The sequence below is a fragment of the Papio anubis genome, chromosome 9, assembly GCF_008728515.1.
Source record: "Papio anubis isolate 15944 chromosome 9, Panubis1.0, whole genome shotgun sequence".
Taxonomy (NCBI): domain Eukaryota; kingdom Metazoa; phylum Chordata; class Mammalia; order Primates; family Cercopithecidae; genus Papio; species Papio anubis.
Genome location: NC_044984.1, coordinates 25261582 through 25277997, shown reverse-complemented (window position 1 = coordinate 25277997; position 16416 = coordinate 25261582). Strand labels below are relative to the sequence as shown.

Genomic DNA, 16416 nt, shown 5'->3' with positions numbered 1-16416 from the left:
CATTAATTTGACTCAGGTATGTAAGTATATTTATATTTTCTATGTATATAAAGTAAATTAAATGCAAAAATAATTTTAATCACTTACTTGTTTAAAATACTACTCAGTAGACAAAGTCCAGAATGAAAACACAAAATCAAGAACAGCTCTCTGGATATTTTCTGAAAAGATATTTTTCTGTTATATTTACAGCATAATAAAAACATTTTACATATTACAGTTACTATAAAAATATAATAAAAGTAATATTTTTAGGAGTCATTGTATTAAGGACTTCATACGTATTACATCATTTAATCATCTGAGGGGTTCTATGAGGTGGAAATTCTTTTATTCCAGTTTTTCAGAGTAAACCATTAAGTCCTTCAACTGCATGGACTAGGTCATACAACAGTAATGGAAGAGCCAAGATTTAAATCCAGACCTGTCTTGATTGCATAGTCTCTTATCATTCTCTCTCTTCCTGAAGCTGCAAAGGATGCAAGTTTTGCATGTATAATGTTTACCTGCCAATTTGTAAGCAATACTGAAGGACTATAAAATGAGAAATTATGAAAAAAGTCATGGACTTTATGAATAATAGTTTTCATCCGTGTCAAAAACTCATAGATTTTAATGAATAATAGTTTCATCCATGTCAAAAAGTCATGGACTTCATGAATAATAGTTTTCATTCATGTGAGTTTCAGGATAAATAAGACAGTAATCTCTAATCCTTTCCTCCCTTTAGCTTTGTAATAAAATTGTATTTCTGGTGAGTTTTGTTGGAAATCGTGGCACGTTCACCCGTGGGTACCGAGCAGTCATCCTGGATATGGCCTTTCTCTATCACGTGGCGTATGTCCTGGTTTGCATGCTGGGCCTTTTTGTCCATGAATTCTTCTATAGCTTCCTGGTGAGTACATCGCTATGTGGACAATCACTGCTGAAAAAGTACACAATGCTGCTGCTTCTTATGCCTCTTCCTTTGATTTTTTTTTAAGCAAAGCCTGACATTTAGGACAAATTATGTTATTTTTAGAATTTCCTAGGAAAAGCGTGAATTATTATCATTCGTAGTCTTTTTTTCTTTGGGAAACCACACAGGTGGTGGAGTTCTTTATTTCCTCTCTGAGAAGCAACCAGTCACCCCACCTCTTGACCCAGGCTTCACATGACAAGGGCTGCTTTTGCTTTCAGCCAACTAATATTTCCCTTTACATTTAAAGATTCTCCTACAGAGTGTGGGAGACAAAATAGGAGTATATTTTCTTCGGTACTGAAATCACTGTATTTTATTTATAATATCAAAAATTATGTGTACCTTTAGAATGGCATGTAAGTAAAATGAGGGGAATTAAAAAAAATCATAGCAAAAAGACAGTTGTTTTAAGAACAGTCTTTTAGTTTTCGGTTTAATATGTCATTGCTGTTAAACTTATCTACATATATTTAACTCATTAAGCAGCTCTTTCAGATTTTTTTTCCTAAAGGTTGCTTTTTAAAAAAATTCTGATTTACCTTCCTACATATGTACTGGTTTATAGCCATAAACCAGGAGAGGAGTCAATACACATATGTGATAATATTTTGAAACTTAAAAAGCACTACCAGGTTACCATCATGATGCTATAGGAACAATTTATTTATCTTTCCAGTTCATAGTTGGCATGCAGTGGAGAGCATTGTCCAATGAGATGATCCCTGAAAACAAGTTAAAGATCTGAAAACATTTTGTTGAAAAATTTGGCTGAGTCATGAGGGACAAATCCAGCACCTCCTGCCTCCCTATTATCTAGCACACCCATTTGAGAAGACTGAAATGAGGCCAATTTTCCATATACCCTCAAACATTTGAAAGAGCCACAGTGAAGAGTAGATTTGTCTATTGTATTTTCATATAAACTTATAGGCAGTTAAGTTAGATTATTCATTAGTAGATATTTTTTCTGTTCTAACAATCTAAATGAATTCTTTTTGCCCTGATTCACCAGAAAAAGTTCATTTTTTAACCTGTTTGTGATATAAAAAGTCCTATTATACCCAGCACTTTTACCTGACTGACATGTAATATTCTATAATTTTTAAACCACTTTACTAAAGTATGATTGACATACAGAAAGCTATACCCATTTAATGTATAGGATTTGATGAATTTATAATACTTTTGTGCTCAACTTTCTTGTTTATAAAATGGATAGGGATAGTATGGGAGACTAGGAATACCAAGATCCATTGAACAGAGAATGTGTTAGTCCATTCTCACATGGCTATGAAGATACTACCTGAGACCGAGTAATTTATAAACAAAAGAGTTTTAATTGATTCACAGTTCCACATGGCTGGGGAGGCCTCAGGAAACTTACAATCATGGTGGAAGTTGAAGGGGAAGCAAGGCATGTCTTACATGGTGGCAAAAGAAAGAGAGAAGAGCACAGGGAAAACTGCCACTTTAAAAACCATCAGATCTCCAGAGGACTCCCTCACCATCTCAAGAACAGCATGAGGGAAATCACCCCCATGATCCAGTCACTTCCAACCAGGTCCTTCCCCTGACACAATTCGAGATGAAATTTGGGTGGAGACACAGAGCCAAACCATATCAGATAATATGAAAAACATGTGAAATTATGTACTCATGTTTATGTTTTTATTAACCCCATTTTCTAATTGTATTTTCCTCTGGTCTTTTATCTTTCAAATCTTACCGTATTGATGCTAGTTTGTTCTTATTGGGTTGGTTCTGAAAAGTATATAGTCTATTTTGATGTTTAGAGTACTAGAAGAAAATTGTAATATACATAATACCAAAAATCATATGTAAGCATATTTTTAAAGATTTTTTATATTTGAAAAATATGTGAATATTAATTCCCTGTTGTACCCAAAATTGTCAGTCCTTTATCCAGAATAATAAAAACCACACTCTAGATTTTGTTTTCAGAAATAAATGGAAAGAACAATCAGCCTGCCCAATGTCAACAGCTGTTGTAAGATTCTGATTCCATGGGCCTAGAATGGAACCCAGGCATATGCATTTTTAGCAAGCATCCCAGGAGCTTCTGAAAGCTATAAACCTTCTCTAGAGCTGAACTACAGCACATTGCCAGATTTTTTTTTCTTTAAACCTCTGCTGAGTTAACTTAAAGAAAAATCTCGACTATGTCAATTTTCTGCTTAAATAAATTTAATAGGCCACAATGTTGACAATTTGGAAGTTGAATGTGCATTCGTTAATTTGTCTGTACTGAAGAATATTGACTTTATTTCTAAAGCTGACTGCTCCTTCCAGGAGGTAAGTAGATAGCAAAATAGACTTTAAAAAAAATTAACCATCATAAAATAGCAGTTTCCTAAGGTGAGCAAACAAGTTAATATCTAGACAGCAATTATTTGCAAGACTACAATTAAATTGGACAGTAACTGTATAACCCTCAGTACTCAGAAAAAAAATAGACCAAGGCCCTGAAAGGGTATATGACACATAATTGATCATTTCAGCCAGTTCAGAAACTCTAATTACTGCCCACAGATAGAAGACAAACTCCAATTATTCCAATTTTTAAAATACTATTCATTTCCAAACAGATATTTATACCTTTCTAAAAGTGAATGTGATTTTATTGCATTTAACCAGATTTTAATAATAAACATGTACTTTCTAATGTATAATTTCAACTTTATAATGTAGCAATAAATTAAATTGTCCTTAGTGTCTACTACAGATTGCAAACACAGAGCTTGACTAGTGCGTAGATTTTCTATTACTGAAGACAAAATAGGTAGTAACCTATTAGAGAAAGTCAATTAGCAAAATTACATATTATATTTTTGTTTGTACTTCCATTTCCAAGTATATACTAAAGTAATAGGTTTTTTCCTCATTATACCCTGTTACTAAGGAAGGATGTTTGCATTTTCCAAATATTTTTAAATTTCATACTTTTCCCACTGCATCAGACTCATGAAACTGTTCTTACAATTTCACCTCTAATCCCTTGATTAAATAATACACTTAATGAATTTCTCAATTATTCATCACTTACGAGGACCTAATTCGCATTCTCACTTAAGCCATTTTACATATTCCAGAAGTAACTGCAGAATATCAGTAAGACCAAAAATAAAGAATAAGTAGCTCAGTTGGTAAAGTACAATATAACTTTTCTGAATTCAAATGTAAAACTAAGCTATTTCTATAATGTTTTAGTAAATTGATATTATGTTGGTTATGAAACCCACAGATGCACATTATATGTTGTGCTATATGTATCTTTACAGAAAAACAGTTTATTAATATATTCTAGCTGGAGAAGAAATAAATACTTTGGTTCATTTTAAGGTGGTTTAGGTTATTTCTTTATATATAAACTAGAATGGTTTGCATTTGTATTTGTAATTATATTTATGTTTGTTCACCTTTTCCTCCAATGCCTTCTTTTCTTATTAGTGTTTTCTGTATCTTTGTAGCTTTTTGATTTGGTGTACAGAGAAGAGACTCTGCTGAATGTCATAAAAAGTGTCACACGAAATGGCCGCTCTATTATTCTAACTGCAGTCCTGGCTCTCATCCTCGTCTACCTGTTTTCCATTATTGGGTTCCTTTTTTTGAAGGATGACTTCACTATGGAAGTTGATAGGCTGAAAAACCGAACTCCTGTTACAGGTATTGCTATTACCACTAAATGAGGTTTCTCTGATGGCAGATATGACTTGTGTGTAGCTTGTTAACAGGATTACAGATAAACACGAACGGAGGAAATGTTTTCTTTTATTCCTTTGAGAATATGTTTGTTTACTACTAAGAGTCAGGAATGTGAAATACTCTTAGGCTGTATATTAGCTGTCAGCGTGTACAGGGAAATACACGAGAAACATCATCCTAGCTCAGTGTCAGTAAAAAGTTTCAATAGGCCGGGCGCGGTGGCTCAAGCCTGTAATCCCAGCACTTTGGGAGGCCGAGACGGGCGGATCACAAGGTCAGGAGATCGAGACCATCCTGGCTAACCCGGTGAAACCCCGTCTCTACTAAAAAATACAAAAAACTAGCTGGGCGAGGTGGCGGGCGCCTATAGTCCCAGCTACTTGGGAGGCTGAGGCAGGAGAATGGCGTAAACCCGGTAGGCGGAGCTTGCAGTGAGCTGAGATCCAGCCACTGCACTCCAGCCTGGGCGACAGAGCAAGACTCCGTCTCAAAAAAAAAAAAAAAAAAAAGTTTCAATAAAGCTGAGGACACCCCCCCTATCCAAAAGATAGTCAACAACTTCAGTGCAGGATAATAACTTTAAAAATCTTTTCTTCCTCTTTTTCCCTGTCTCCCCAAAAGTAACAGCTAGCATCCTTCACAATCATTATTCCATACATGTTTGATCATAGTATATAATATTATACTTAAATAATTGAAAATGATAAATGCTTTGATTTGAAACCACCAGATCATAAGAAATTTGCTCAAAATATTGAGCAAAACAAAGAAGACATGCTCAAAATATTGAGTTTAATGGGCCAAATCTATCAGTGTGTGACTTTCAGAATTTTTATAGTCTCTTTATTTTTGTTGCTACTGGTTAGACACCATCCATTTATAATCAGTGTGATTCCTGTGGTGTTAGGCTTTATTCTCTCTGTGTTATTTTGATTTTTTTATTTATTGAGCTTTCTAAAGTGTTTTTCCCCCTTTCCTACCTTGTATTGTTTTGGTTAAGCTTCCGAAGTTTATTATTCTTTTTTCTCCTCTCCTGCTTTGCTGGGTAGAAATCATAGTTCCGCACTTTGCTAATGGTTTCTCTGGGTGATTCTGTTGACTATCGGTTGTAGAGAGTGGAAACCAAAATATGATACTCTTTCTCCTCAAACCATTAAATTTAAAACTAGGATTTAATTAGTGATGCCTGGCAAATGGTATTCTCTCTTGCCTTTAACAAACATTTCTTAATTACTAAATTGATGATATATGGTAGTATCTTTCTTAGATTATGGCATTTAAGTCTATTAGTAAGTCTCAGTCATCAAAGCACAGAATGGAAACATCATATATGTGGACTGGAAGTTATTAAACTTGAGACTGTCCTGAATTTTATACCTAGGTATTATTCTTTATTCACAAGAACATAAAGTATTTTCTGTTATTGTCTTTCTTGTTCTTCTTAAGTGTTACTTTTCCCAGAATTTTACAGGTATAAATATAGGGACCTGTGTTTGTATGTATGTGTGTGTATATATATATAGACTGTCTGCTTCCCAAAACCTCCACATTAATTACATTAATTACTTACTAGATTTGAGGCATGATGACATTGAGTAACTCAGTACAGATTGAGTCTAAAGCTGAATCATAATTTATGAATTCAAAATGTGTGCAGCAGTTATTGTCTTATGAATCAAGTGGTAAATATTTTGTGCTCTTTAAAAAGTAACTTGGTTGTCATTGTATTATGAATATAAATATTTTCCTTGGAGAAATGCCTTTTTTCTTTTTTTGTTTTTTACAAAATGGACAACAGTAAACCAGAAGTTTCAAGCTCTTTGTTAAAAATATATGCACATTCATATAGAATGCTGTTAAATAAGCTTTTATAAATACGATGAAAACCCAGCATATGGGAACAGTTAACAAAGTTAAACTCTTGATTATTCCTAGATTAAGAGTATTTGTTTCATAGATTGAGATTATACATGACATGATGCCCTAGGAAAAACACCCTTGTTTTCACAATATTTTAAATTTCATTTCTAATGCCATATATTCTCTCTATTGATACACAGAGCTAAGTTTATTCTTTCATGTATTGAACACTATTTATTTGCAAAGTTGACTATGTATATTGAGTGACATTATTGAGAACACCCCTGGGTAGCCAGTGAAATTTGGAGAGAAGAATGCAACTCTTTAGCGAATGAGAAGAAAAGATCAGAAAACCAGTTGGTGGGAGCAGCGGGGAGAGGTTGAGAGTTCTAAAGCTGAACGGTAAAGCCATCACAGGGTCCTGTGAGAGTAGAGGATGGGTAATTGGCAAATGCCATTGGAAACACAGATCCTGCCTGTAGGACCAGAGGAATCTGGCTTGATAGATGAAGTAGCTGCCACTTGAGCAATGATCAGGAAATTGGTGTCTTAGAAAAGTCTGTGAACTTGGAGAGAAGGATCTGTTGAGAAGTGGAGGTGACAGTTTCTCTCACCCACACCTGTCCCTCTTCCCCATTTTCAGGGCCACTCTCCTGTTTCTCACCCTTCTGTTTCTCACCTTCATTTCCACTCACCCAGATTCTGCAGGAGCCGCCATGTAGCTTCCCCACCTGCAGCCTCTCTTCTGCCTGCCCAAATTATTCATTCCAACCACAGCTCTCACTGTCTCTCATTGGTTCACAGCCTTTGGATCTGCACTGGATGTGGGGTTCTTGGTTTAAAGTAGTGGCTGGTAGCTCTGGTCACTCTGGCTGGTCCATGCCTTTGTTGACCTCTGAGCCTTTTGTCAGACAAATTGCACCTGGAATCACCCCCTTTGTTCCCTGCCTTACCTTGATGAATCTAAGTCCTATGACTCCTTTAGATGGATCCTTTTCCAAAAAGCTTTCTGTTTTTTTCCCCCTCCTAGAATTCACTTCTTCCTCTTCTAATGTATTACATTAAAAAAAATCTGTACTTCACTCTCTCCATTCAATTGTAGGGTCCACAGATTTATCTCCATGTCCTCTAGTTGACAGTTGTTCTCCCAAGCCTCAGCTCTGGGCCTATGGAGCCTAGCAGGATGCTTCAGTAAGTAAGGGAATGCTTTAAGTAAGGGAATGGCCACAGGGCATACTCCTCTCCTCTCACTTTCTGACCCCCCACACCCACCCACCCTCAACTCAGGGCTAATGGAGATGTGCCCACCCTCAGGGGATGGAGGTAAATCTGTGGACCCTTTCTGGGGAGGACACTAGCTCTCTCAGCCTCACTCTGCCTCCTCATGTTTCCTCCAAACTCCAGCTTTCCTTTGCCACTTCTACCCCATCTCAGCTGATGAGTCAGAGTCAGGGTAACCATGGTGTGGCATTGCTGGGAAATGCACGTCAATACTGCTACAACCTTTGTAGCTGCAACTGGATCCACCGTTGTCTCTCCATCATAAAGATTTCCCTTGATGGCTCTATGTGAAAAATAGGTTTGAGAGGAACCTCTTTACTTTATATTTGTTACTAACAGAAACATTTTTAAAAACGAAACATTGTTTCATACGAATAGGAGGGTGCCTATTTTCTATTCTGTTCTGGGTCAGGGAAATAGGTGGTGAGCCAGGAAGCAGATAGATTCCTGGGGACTGTGGAAGAACAGAAGATCCTGAACACAGATCTGGCAGAAGATTCTTGCTCCCCAAGGCATATGATGCCCTTAGTTCCCTAGAGCCTGTACCTGACCATTAGAACCACTACCAGCAGCAGTCCCTGCCTCAGCTGTAGGGACCAGTGGCTTAGGGCTCAGGGACTGCTAACTGCATTGAGGGAAATACATTCCTGGCATCCCAAGTCAGAACCCTGAATGAGTTTGCCCATAGAAACGTTATTACACATGGTTGTAAAGGTCTACAGTATTAATACTTTATCTCAACCACTTAAAAAAGGTATAAAAGCCTTTTAATGGGTTGGGCTATGAACCTATTCTCCATTTATAAAATTGCTTCAATAGGCAAAACTGTGTTCAGAATTCCATACTAACTTCCTAGGAGTTTAGGAACACAGCTAAGTTGTAGTATGAATGGCTTTAATTTACATATCTTTAGAACTGTAGGTTCAGTTTTCATCAGGTGCATATTTGACTCTATATTATGTACTACTTTGTATTTTCTTAGGCAGTCATCAAGTGCCTACCATGACTTTAACTACCATGATGGCAGCATGTGCCAAGGAGAACTGTTCACCCACAATTCCAGCTTCAAATACAGGTTTGTATAAAGGACTCTGGGTCAGTATGAACTTGATATCTCTGAAGTTTTATTTGGTAAATATTATTATGTCTTAGGGAGTTGCTCTACAAATTTCATGATGGACTGAAATAGAAGAATAGAGGGTAAAAGAACCAAGATGATTTGAACTGGAGAAAAGATTCCCACATTGGTCATTTTGTACCCCTCTCCTGTCCCTTGTATTGTTTCTGTTCAGGGGGATTCAGCACATTTACCCTGTGGTATGTGCTGCTGAAGATTCTATTACCATATTGCAAACCACACTGAGTCCCTTTTAGCTGTGTAGCCTTTAACACAGGATAGGGAAGAGCATGGGCTTATAACTCAAAAGAATTGGTAATAATCCTGGACCTCACACCCTATAGCTCTATGTCTTGGACAAGTTATGCAAATTTCCTGGACTTTGTTCAGATGACTTGCCTGCCTATCTCTCTCTCTAGAGAGAGAATGAGAATGAAACTTTCCCTTCCTCCACAGGATCAAATGGAACCACACATACAAAAATAATTTTTTAAACTATGAATTGATCTCATAGGATGTGGCAGTCTGGAAACTATGGCATGTGTGATATTTAATGAACTGTAGAAGAAGTTAGTGATCTGTTTCCTGAAGCAGCAAAGATTTAGGGAGTTTATGTCTTCAAATATCTCAAGGGTTGTCATATACAAAAAGAAGCAGATTTAGTAGGAGTTGATGTGTTGTATCTACAGAGGGCAAAGTTAGACTTAGGACAGATAAGGGAAGAAAGAGTTAAGCATAGTGTAGGTGTGGAGTTCTCCAGTCTCCATTTGGGACCACACTGTTTGTCTGGTCATAATGATAGTGCTTTCTTTCCTAAACGTCCTTTTCCTTGAGATGTTGGACTATTGATTGAGGAATAATGAATAGACCCTTCTACTGACAAATATTTTATACTTTTTGACCTAAAGAGAGATTTAAGCACCTGAAATACATTCCATCCAGTGTCCCAGCAGCCATAGGCACTGTGGGCAGCTGTTACCAGAACTTCTCTCCCCTGCTGCCTGCTCTCCCAGTCAAGGCTCACAATAAGAACCAGCTCATTCTTGACTCGTATAGCATTATTGTGCTCTGCAGTTTGTAAAATCCTGTTATTTGCATCCTCCAGTCTAAACACCTCCAATTTCTTCAACCTTCCTCACATACTGTAACAGTGACTACTGCCATGACACTCCAGGGCAAGCAGTTGAAAAGTGCTATCTTATTCTGGATACTGGAGTTTAGAACCACATCACACTCTTGACCCATATTTGGCTGACCGTTGGCTAAAATGCCATCCTTCACTGGTTCAACTGTCAAGTCATAAACAGCCACCCTGTTCTCATATAATTAGGAGTTTGGGACTTCAAATAGAAGCCCATGCATTTTTTTCTATATATTTTTGCCAGCCCATAATCCCAGGATATCCCAGTTTGACCAGTGAATAGATCAGGAGGTCTTTGCCCAGATGATCTCCAGGTTTCAGGTCCCTTCCAGTTCTAATGTGCCACGAGCCTCACGGTGTCTGTATGGATCCTGATTCTGTCAAGCAATATATTTATTCTCCCTCATGTCCTCAAGTTTGACACACCCTTAGACAGAAGATGGCAAACTATGTCCCATGGGAAAATATGACTTGCCCTAGTTTTATACAGCCCTAGAGCTAAGAATGATTGTAAAATTTTTATTTTTATTTTTCAAGAAAAATATGTGAGGGAAACTGTATGTAAGCCTAAGATATTTGCCATCTGGCTACAGAAAATTTTTTTTTTGCCAGCCTCTGTTCTAGAAGATTTCCATTAAAGGTGCCAGAAATGCACAGGACAGCAGCGCAGTGCTAAGCTCTAGAACATGCTCTCACATGGACACGGTTGCATTTTGTGCAATTCTTCAGTTGCATAGAAATCTCTCTTAAATAAACTGTTAATATCATTCAGCCCATGTTTCTCTATCTTTTTTGAAATGATATCATGAGACTCTTTATCAAAGACTTTTTGCCAAAGCCCAGATACATGATATCTGCTACGTTTCTAATTTGAGGTTAGTCTGAACACGTACTGAATGCGCTGATAGCGTGGGTTGGTCCTAACTCACGCTGTCTCTTTAGTGATCCACTTTAGTATCTTATCTTGGTGTCAAACAGCATTTTTCATCAGCTTGCAGGGTCTGTCACAGTCTCAAATTCCGCTCTACAGGTGTCCCTCATTTTCCATCATTATCCATGACTTTTTAAAAAATCACTTTTTAAAAACAGATATTTTGAAAACTTGAACATAGTTGAAATAGCTGGGTAAAATTAAATGACTCTTGGGATCTCTTTGGCCACCTCAGAGTTCAAATGATTGTCATCAGTATTTATTTCTTTTTCAGTTCACCATTTTCCCCCTTAACAGAGTATGAAAAATAATATGTTAAAAATTTATTATTAACTTTTTATTATTTCATTTTAACAACATGGTTCCAAGTATCAGTGGCCCTATGCTTGCATTGGTCTTCTCTCTCTGAATATTTCTTTACTATTGTTTCCTTTATTTTAAAGCAAATATACTTTAACTGTGGTTTGATTTCAAGACAAAATATTGCTTTGCTAGTGAACCAGCAACAGAGTTAGTATTCCTTCTTCCAGAGTGTACAGAGAGGGCTGACCCAGTGGGCCCAGAAGAGGATCTGAGTCTCACCCACAGTGTGGTAGCCAGGGCTCCCAAGGCACAGACAGAGAGAACTGCCAGGACCACTCTCCTAGAATGAGGTCTTCCAGGTCATTCATAGTGTGAGACTCCCCCAGGATGGTTGACTGCCCAGCTCTGTGTAATCCTGCAGATGTTAGGCTTTATACAGCTCCCCAGGCATGACTGTTGATGCTCAACCAAATGGTCTATTGTAATTATTTCACATGTTAATACTATTGTGATATTTTGATCTTAAAATTTAAAAAGTAAATACTTTTAGAAAACAGGAGAGTAGTTAAGTCTACTCGGTATAAACCTTGATGATGAGGATGATAATATAATAAAAGCCTTGTATATTCATTCCTTCATTAATTCTTTCATATAGTTACATTTGTTGAGCCCCTACTCTGGGCCAGCCACCATGCTAGATGTTGAGGACACAGTGTTGAATAAACAAACATGATTCTGGCCTTTATAGAACTTATAGTAAGGGAAACATAAAAAGTTATAAGATAAGGTGAGTATTACTAGCAGTGCTATGGCTGATCATCACAATAGAGATTGGCTGTTGGGAGATTAGACAGAGAGACCTTTCTTTTTCTTTTTGAGATGGAGTCTTGCTCTGTCGCCCAGGCTGGAGTGCGGTGGCACAATCTCGGCTCACTGCAAACTCTGCCTCCCGGGTTCACGCCATTCTCCTGCCTCAGCCTCCCGAGTAGCTGGGACTACAGGCACCTGCCACCACGCCCAGCCAATTTTTTGTATTTTTAGTAGAGACGGGGTTTCACCGTGTTAGCCAGGATGGTCTCCATCTCCTGACCTCGTGATCCGCCTGCCTCGGCCCCCAAAAGTGCTGGGATTACAGGTGTGAGCCACCGCACCCGGCCGACAGAGAGACCTTTCTAAGAGGAATTACTTAAGTTGAGACTTGGAGGATGAGAAGGAACTAGTCAGGCCAAGAGGAGGGAGAAGTGTGTTCAGGGCACATGGAACATCCGAGAGTGAACGCCCTGAGACATGTTCACGGATATGGAGAAAGCTTACTCATTTCAGGTACTGTGCTGAGCACATTGTGTGCATTATGTCACTTAATTATCACAACAACCCTGTGAGATAGATAGATACTACTAGTTATCCTTACGTTTTAGGTAAGGACCCTAAGGAAAGAGGCATTAAATAGGTTGCCAAGATCACATAGGTAGTTAGTCAATATATATCGACATAGATTTCAAAGCCTAGGTTCCAACCTCCTGTCTTATTGCCTCCAAATTAAAGGATCACTATAAATTATTTTTTCCCTAACAAAAATTTGAGATTATTTCATTTCACTGAGTATGTTTGGATAGATTTTCTTTAAGCCTTTCTTTATACCTACTAAAGGCAATTTCTTGAATATAAATATTCTTTATTACATATTTATGAACTGGAGTTTATTTTGTCCCCACCCCTACCCCAACCCCCCAGGAACATCTGACAATGTCTAGAGACATGTCTGGTTGTCACAACTGGGATGGGGTGCTACTGGCATCTAGTGGGTAGAGTTCAGGGAAGCTGCCAAGCATCCCGCATTGCACAGGACAGCCCACAACAAAGAATCATCCAGCCCAAAATATTAATAATGTTAAGCTTGATAAACTGTTATTCATGAACCTGAATACAAACTCTTATAAAAGGCTTCCCAGGAAAACCTCTATAACCTGCACTTCACCTAATATATTACACAAAGAACATCATTTCTCCTTCCTATGGACAAATGGTGACTTGTTCCTCCCAGGCACATTGGAGAAGGTCTCCATCTTTTAGGCTGCAGCAGAGCTAGGAGTTGGGGGAAGAGGTGGAGATGATTTTGTAAGGATAGCTGCCAGAGTAGGGAGGAAAGCGAGCATTCCATCTGGAGAGTGGAGGAGTTTCATCTCTGGAGGTGTGTCACAGATACTGCTGGAAGCCAGAGATGGTGGCAATAGCTTTTCACAATTGGGGAGTATTCCTCCATCAGTAATGAAAATACAGGAATGCCTGTATTAATCTACTCTTTCTCCCATACACTTTTTGTATTTGGCATTGTAAGTGATAAAATTCATCTGTTTGAAAATGTTATGGATTTGATCTGCTAGCCTTTGCCACTTTTAAATTTTGACTGCATGTAGTTAACTGCAAAAGTAGAGTGAAAGCTAGAACCTGGGGTTTGTTGTGCAGCATGTGTCACTTAAATTTAAAAATAACTTCTATGTCTAAGACCAGGATTAAATTTTAACTTGCAAACCCTAGTGTGCATCTGTGACAGCCTTAGTTTGTTACCTTGTGGACAGCAGGTCCGTGTTACAAAAGGCGCAGACATACACAGTAGCTTAATAACAAGCCTCACGGTGACTAGGAGGCAGAGTGGCCAGCTCCCTCGGAGGGCTCCTGTGGATGCAGGGAAGGTCATTGTCCCAGTGCCAGAAAATTCACACAGTAACTGGCAACCAACTGTGTTTAAAAAAAAAAAAAAGTTCGTATTTCATTTGCTGCAGACCTCCCTGGTTCCTGAACAAAAATATTCACCTTAAAAAAAGCAAGGCCTTTTTGCAACAATTTAAAAACACAATTATAGTTATTTTACAAGTAAAAATCATTTGAATGTACAGGAAAAAGGACAAAGTTCACAGACACTTAACATTTATGAATAATTCAAATTTAATATGTTTGGGTATTTTACTTTAATAGAAAAGATTGATGAATACCGAAACCAGTCAGCCTTAATGCATTCTACATTTTCGCTTCCCACTGGGTCCCCAGTGTTTTACTTTTTTTTTCTCGTTAAAATTTTTATTTCTTGTTATTTATTTATTTTTCCAGCAGTACTGACAGTTTGGATCTAGTTGAAATTTTTAAAATCAGCATTTCCACCAATGAATTGATTATAATTAAAGCTTAAGACTAACAAGCATGAGGTTTGTTCTTTCTCTCTCTCTTTCTCTTTCCTTCTTTCCTTCCTTCCTTCCTTCCTTCCTTCCTTCCTTCCTTCCCTTCCTTCCTTCCTTCCTTCCTTCTTTCTTTCTCTCTCTCTCTCTCTCTTTCTTTCTTTCTTTCTTTCTTTCTTTCTCTCTCTCTCTCTCTCTCTCTCTCTCTCTCTTTCTTTCTTTCTTTCTTTCTTTCTTTCTTTCTTTCTTTCTTTCTTTCTTTCTTTCATTTTTGAGACGGAATCTCGCTCTGTCATCTAGGCTGGAGTACAATGGCGCAATCTCAGCTCATTGCAACCTCCACTTCCCGGGTTCAAGTGATTCTCCTGCCTTAGCCTCCTGAGTAGGTGGGATTACAGGCATGTGCCACCATACCTGGCTAATTTTTGTATTTTAGTAGAGAAGGTATTTCACCATGTTGACCAGGCTGGTCTTGAACTCCTGACCTCAGGTGTTCCATCCACAAGAGGTGTCCATTTGCATTCATACTTTCAAACGAGTCTCAGCAACAATCCCTTGTTTTCTAAGAAACCATAACACTGAATAATTTAATTATTAAAGCAGAAAAATGGCATTATTAAATACTGTTATTCAAGCATGGCCAATATTTTTTAAAATTTATAGATTAACACATCAGATTAGAGGGAACTGTTTTAGAGCCACTAAAATATGTTTGTATTCCTTCCCTCATATAAAAGATTTTATTTGCATTATAAATTAAGAAAAAATACTGTATTTTACTAGTCAACTGAAAATGAGGATTTTATTTAACCTCATAGAATTCAAGCATAGAATTTGTTGATTGTTTTAAAACCAAAACTTTTCATAAGATTTAACTACCATCTCTCAGTAAGGATAATCACGATAGCTAGAATGTATTGAATCCTAACTATACGCCAAGCACTGTTCTAAGTCCTTCATAGGTATATATTTAGTTCTTTTAAATGTCTCCACATTAAAAGTCTATTTTCACTAATTCTTTCCTTTTGTTTGTAAGCAATATGTTCGCTCCCTTCTTCTTTTTTTTACATTTTTAATTTTTAATTTTTAATTTTTTTTTGAGATGGAGTTTTGCTCTTGTTGCCCAGGCTGGAGTACAATGGCACGATCCTGGCTCACTGCAACCTCTGCCTCCCAGGTTCACGTGATTCTCCTGCCTCAGCCTCCTGAGTAGCTAGCATTACAGGCTTGTGCCACCATGCTCAGCTAATTTTTGTATGTTTAGTAGAGACAGGGTTTCACCATGTTGGCCAGGCTGTTTTGAACTCCTGACCTCAGGTAGTCTGCCCGCCTCAGCCTCCCAAAGTGCTGGGATTACAGGCATAAGCCACTGTACCTGGCCCTCTCCCTTCTTTTGTAACTACCCCTGTGTTTATCATTACTTCATGGCCACCATCAACTGGACCATTGTTCTTACCTCTGAAATCTTTTCCTTGTCATCATCTGTTCTCTCTCTCTCTCTTCCTACACACATCTTAGGTCCTAATTCAACCTTCCTCTGGGTTTTCTTATTCCCCAAAACTCATATCCTACTAGTCTCCTTTCTTTAGTGCCAAATTTCCCTGTAGAACAGTTGACCGACCCTCTCTCCTTTAATTTCTGCACGGCTTTTTCTCTACTATTTGCCTTCTTCCTGCTGTTTCCTGATGACCCTATTGTTTAATCCAGTGACCGTTTCTTTGCTTCTCATTGCCTTTGACTATTCTGCAATTTTGACATCTTTAAAATTATTGTCTTCCTTAATTTGGATCACAGTATCCTCTGAACTCTCTTGTCCTCTCTGACTTTTAAAAATGTTTTATCGTCTTCTCATTCTATAAACATACAGATCATCTGAGATGCTTTCCTTGCCTTCATCAAAACACCCTACATCCAGTTCTTCCTTCT

At 37.8% G+C, this 16416-nt stretch overlaps 1 protein-coding gene across 3 annotated transcripts in view; it reads left to right on the top strand.

The window, feature by feature from the left end:
* The window catches only part of ITPR2 (inositol 1,4,5-trisphosphate receptor type 2), a 491137-nt gene that overhangs the window by 406988 nt on the left and 67733 nt on the right, over positions 1-16416 (top strand). For all 3 annotated transcript variants that reach the window (XM_009180421.4, XM_021923257.2, XM_009180422.4), the window contains 3 exons: positions 731-895; positions 4450-4645; positions 8808-8900. In XM_009180421.4, coding sequence (XP_009178685.1) covers positions 731-895; positions 4450-4645; positions 8808-8900 — 454 coding nt within the window. The remainder of the gene's footprint in view (positions 1-730; positions 896-4449; positions 4646-8807; positions 8901-16416) is intronic.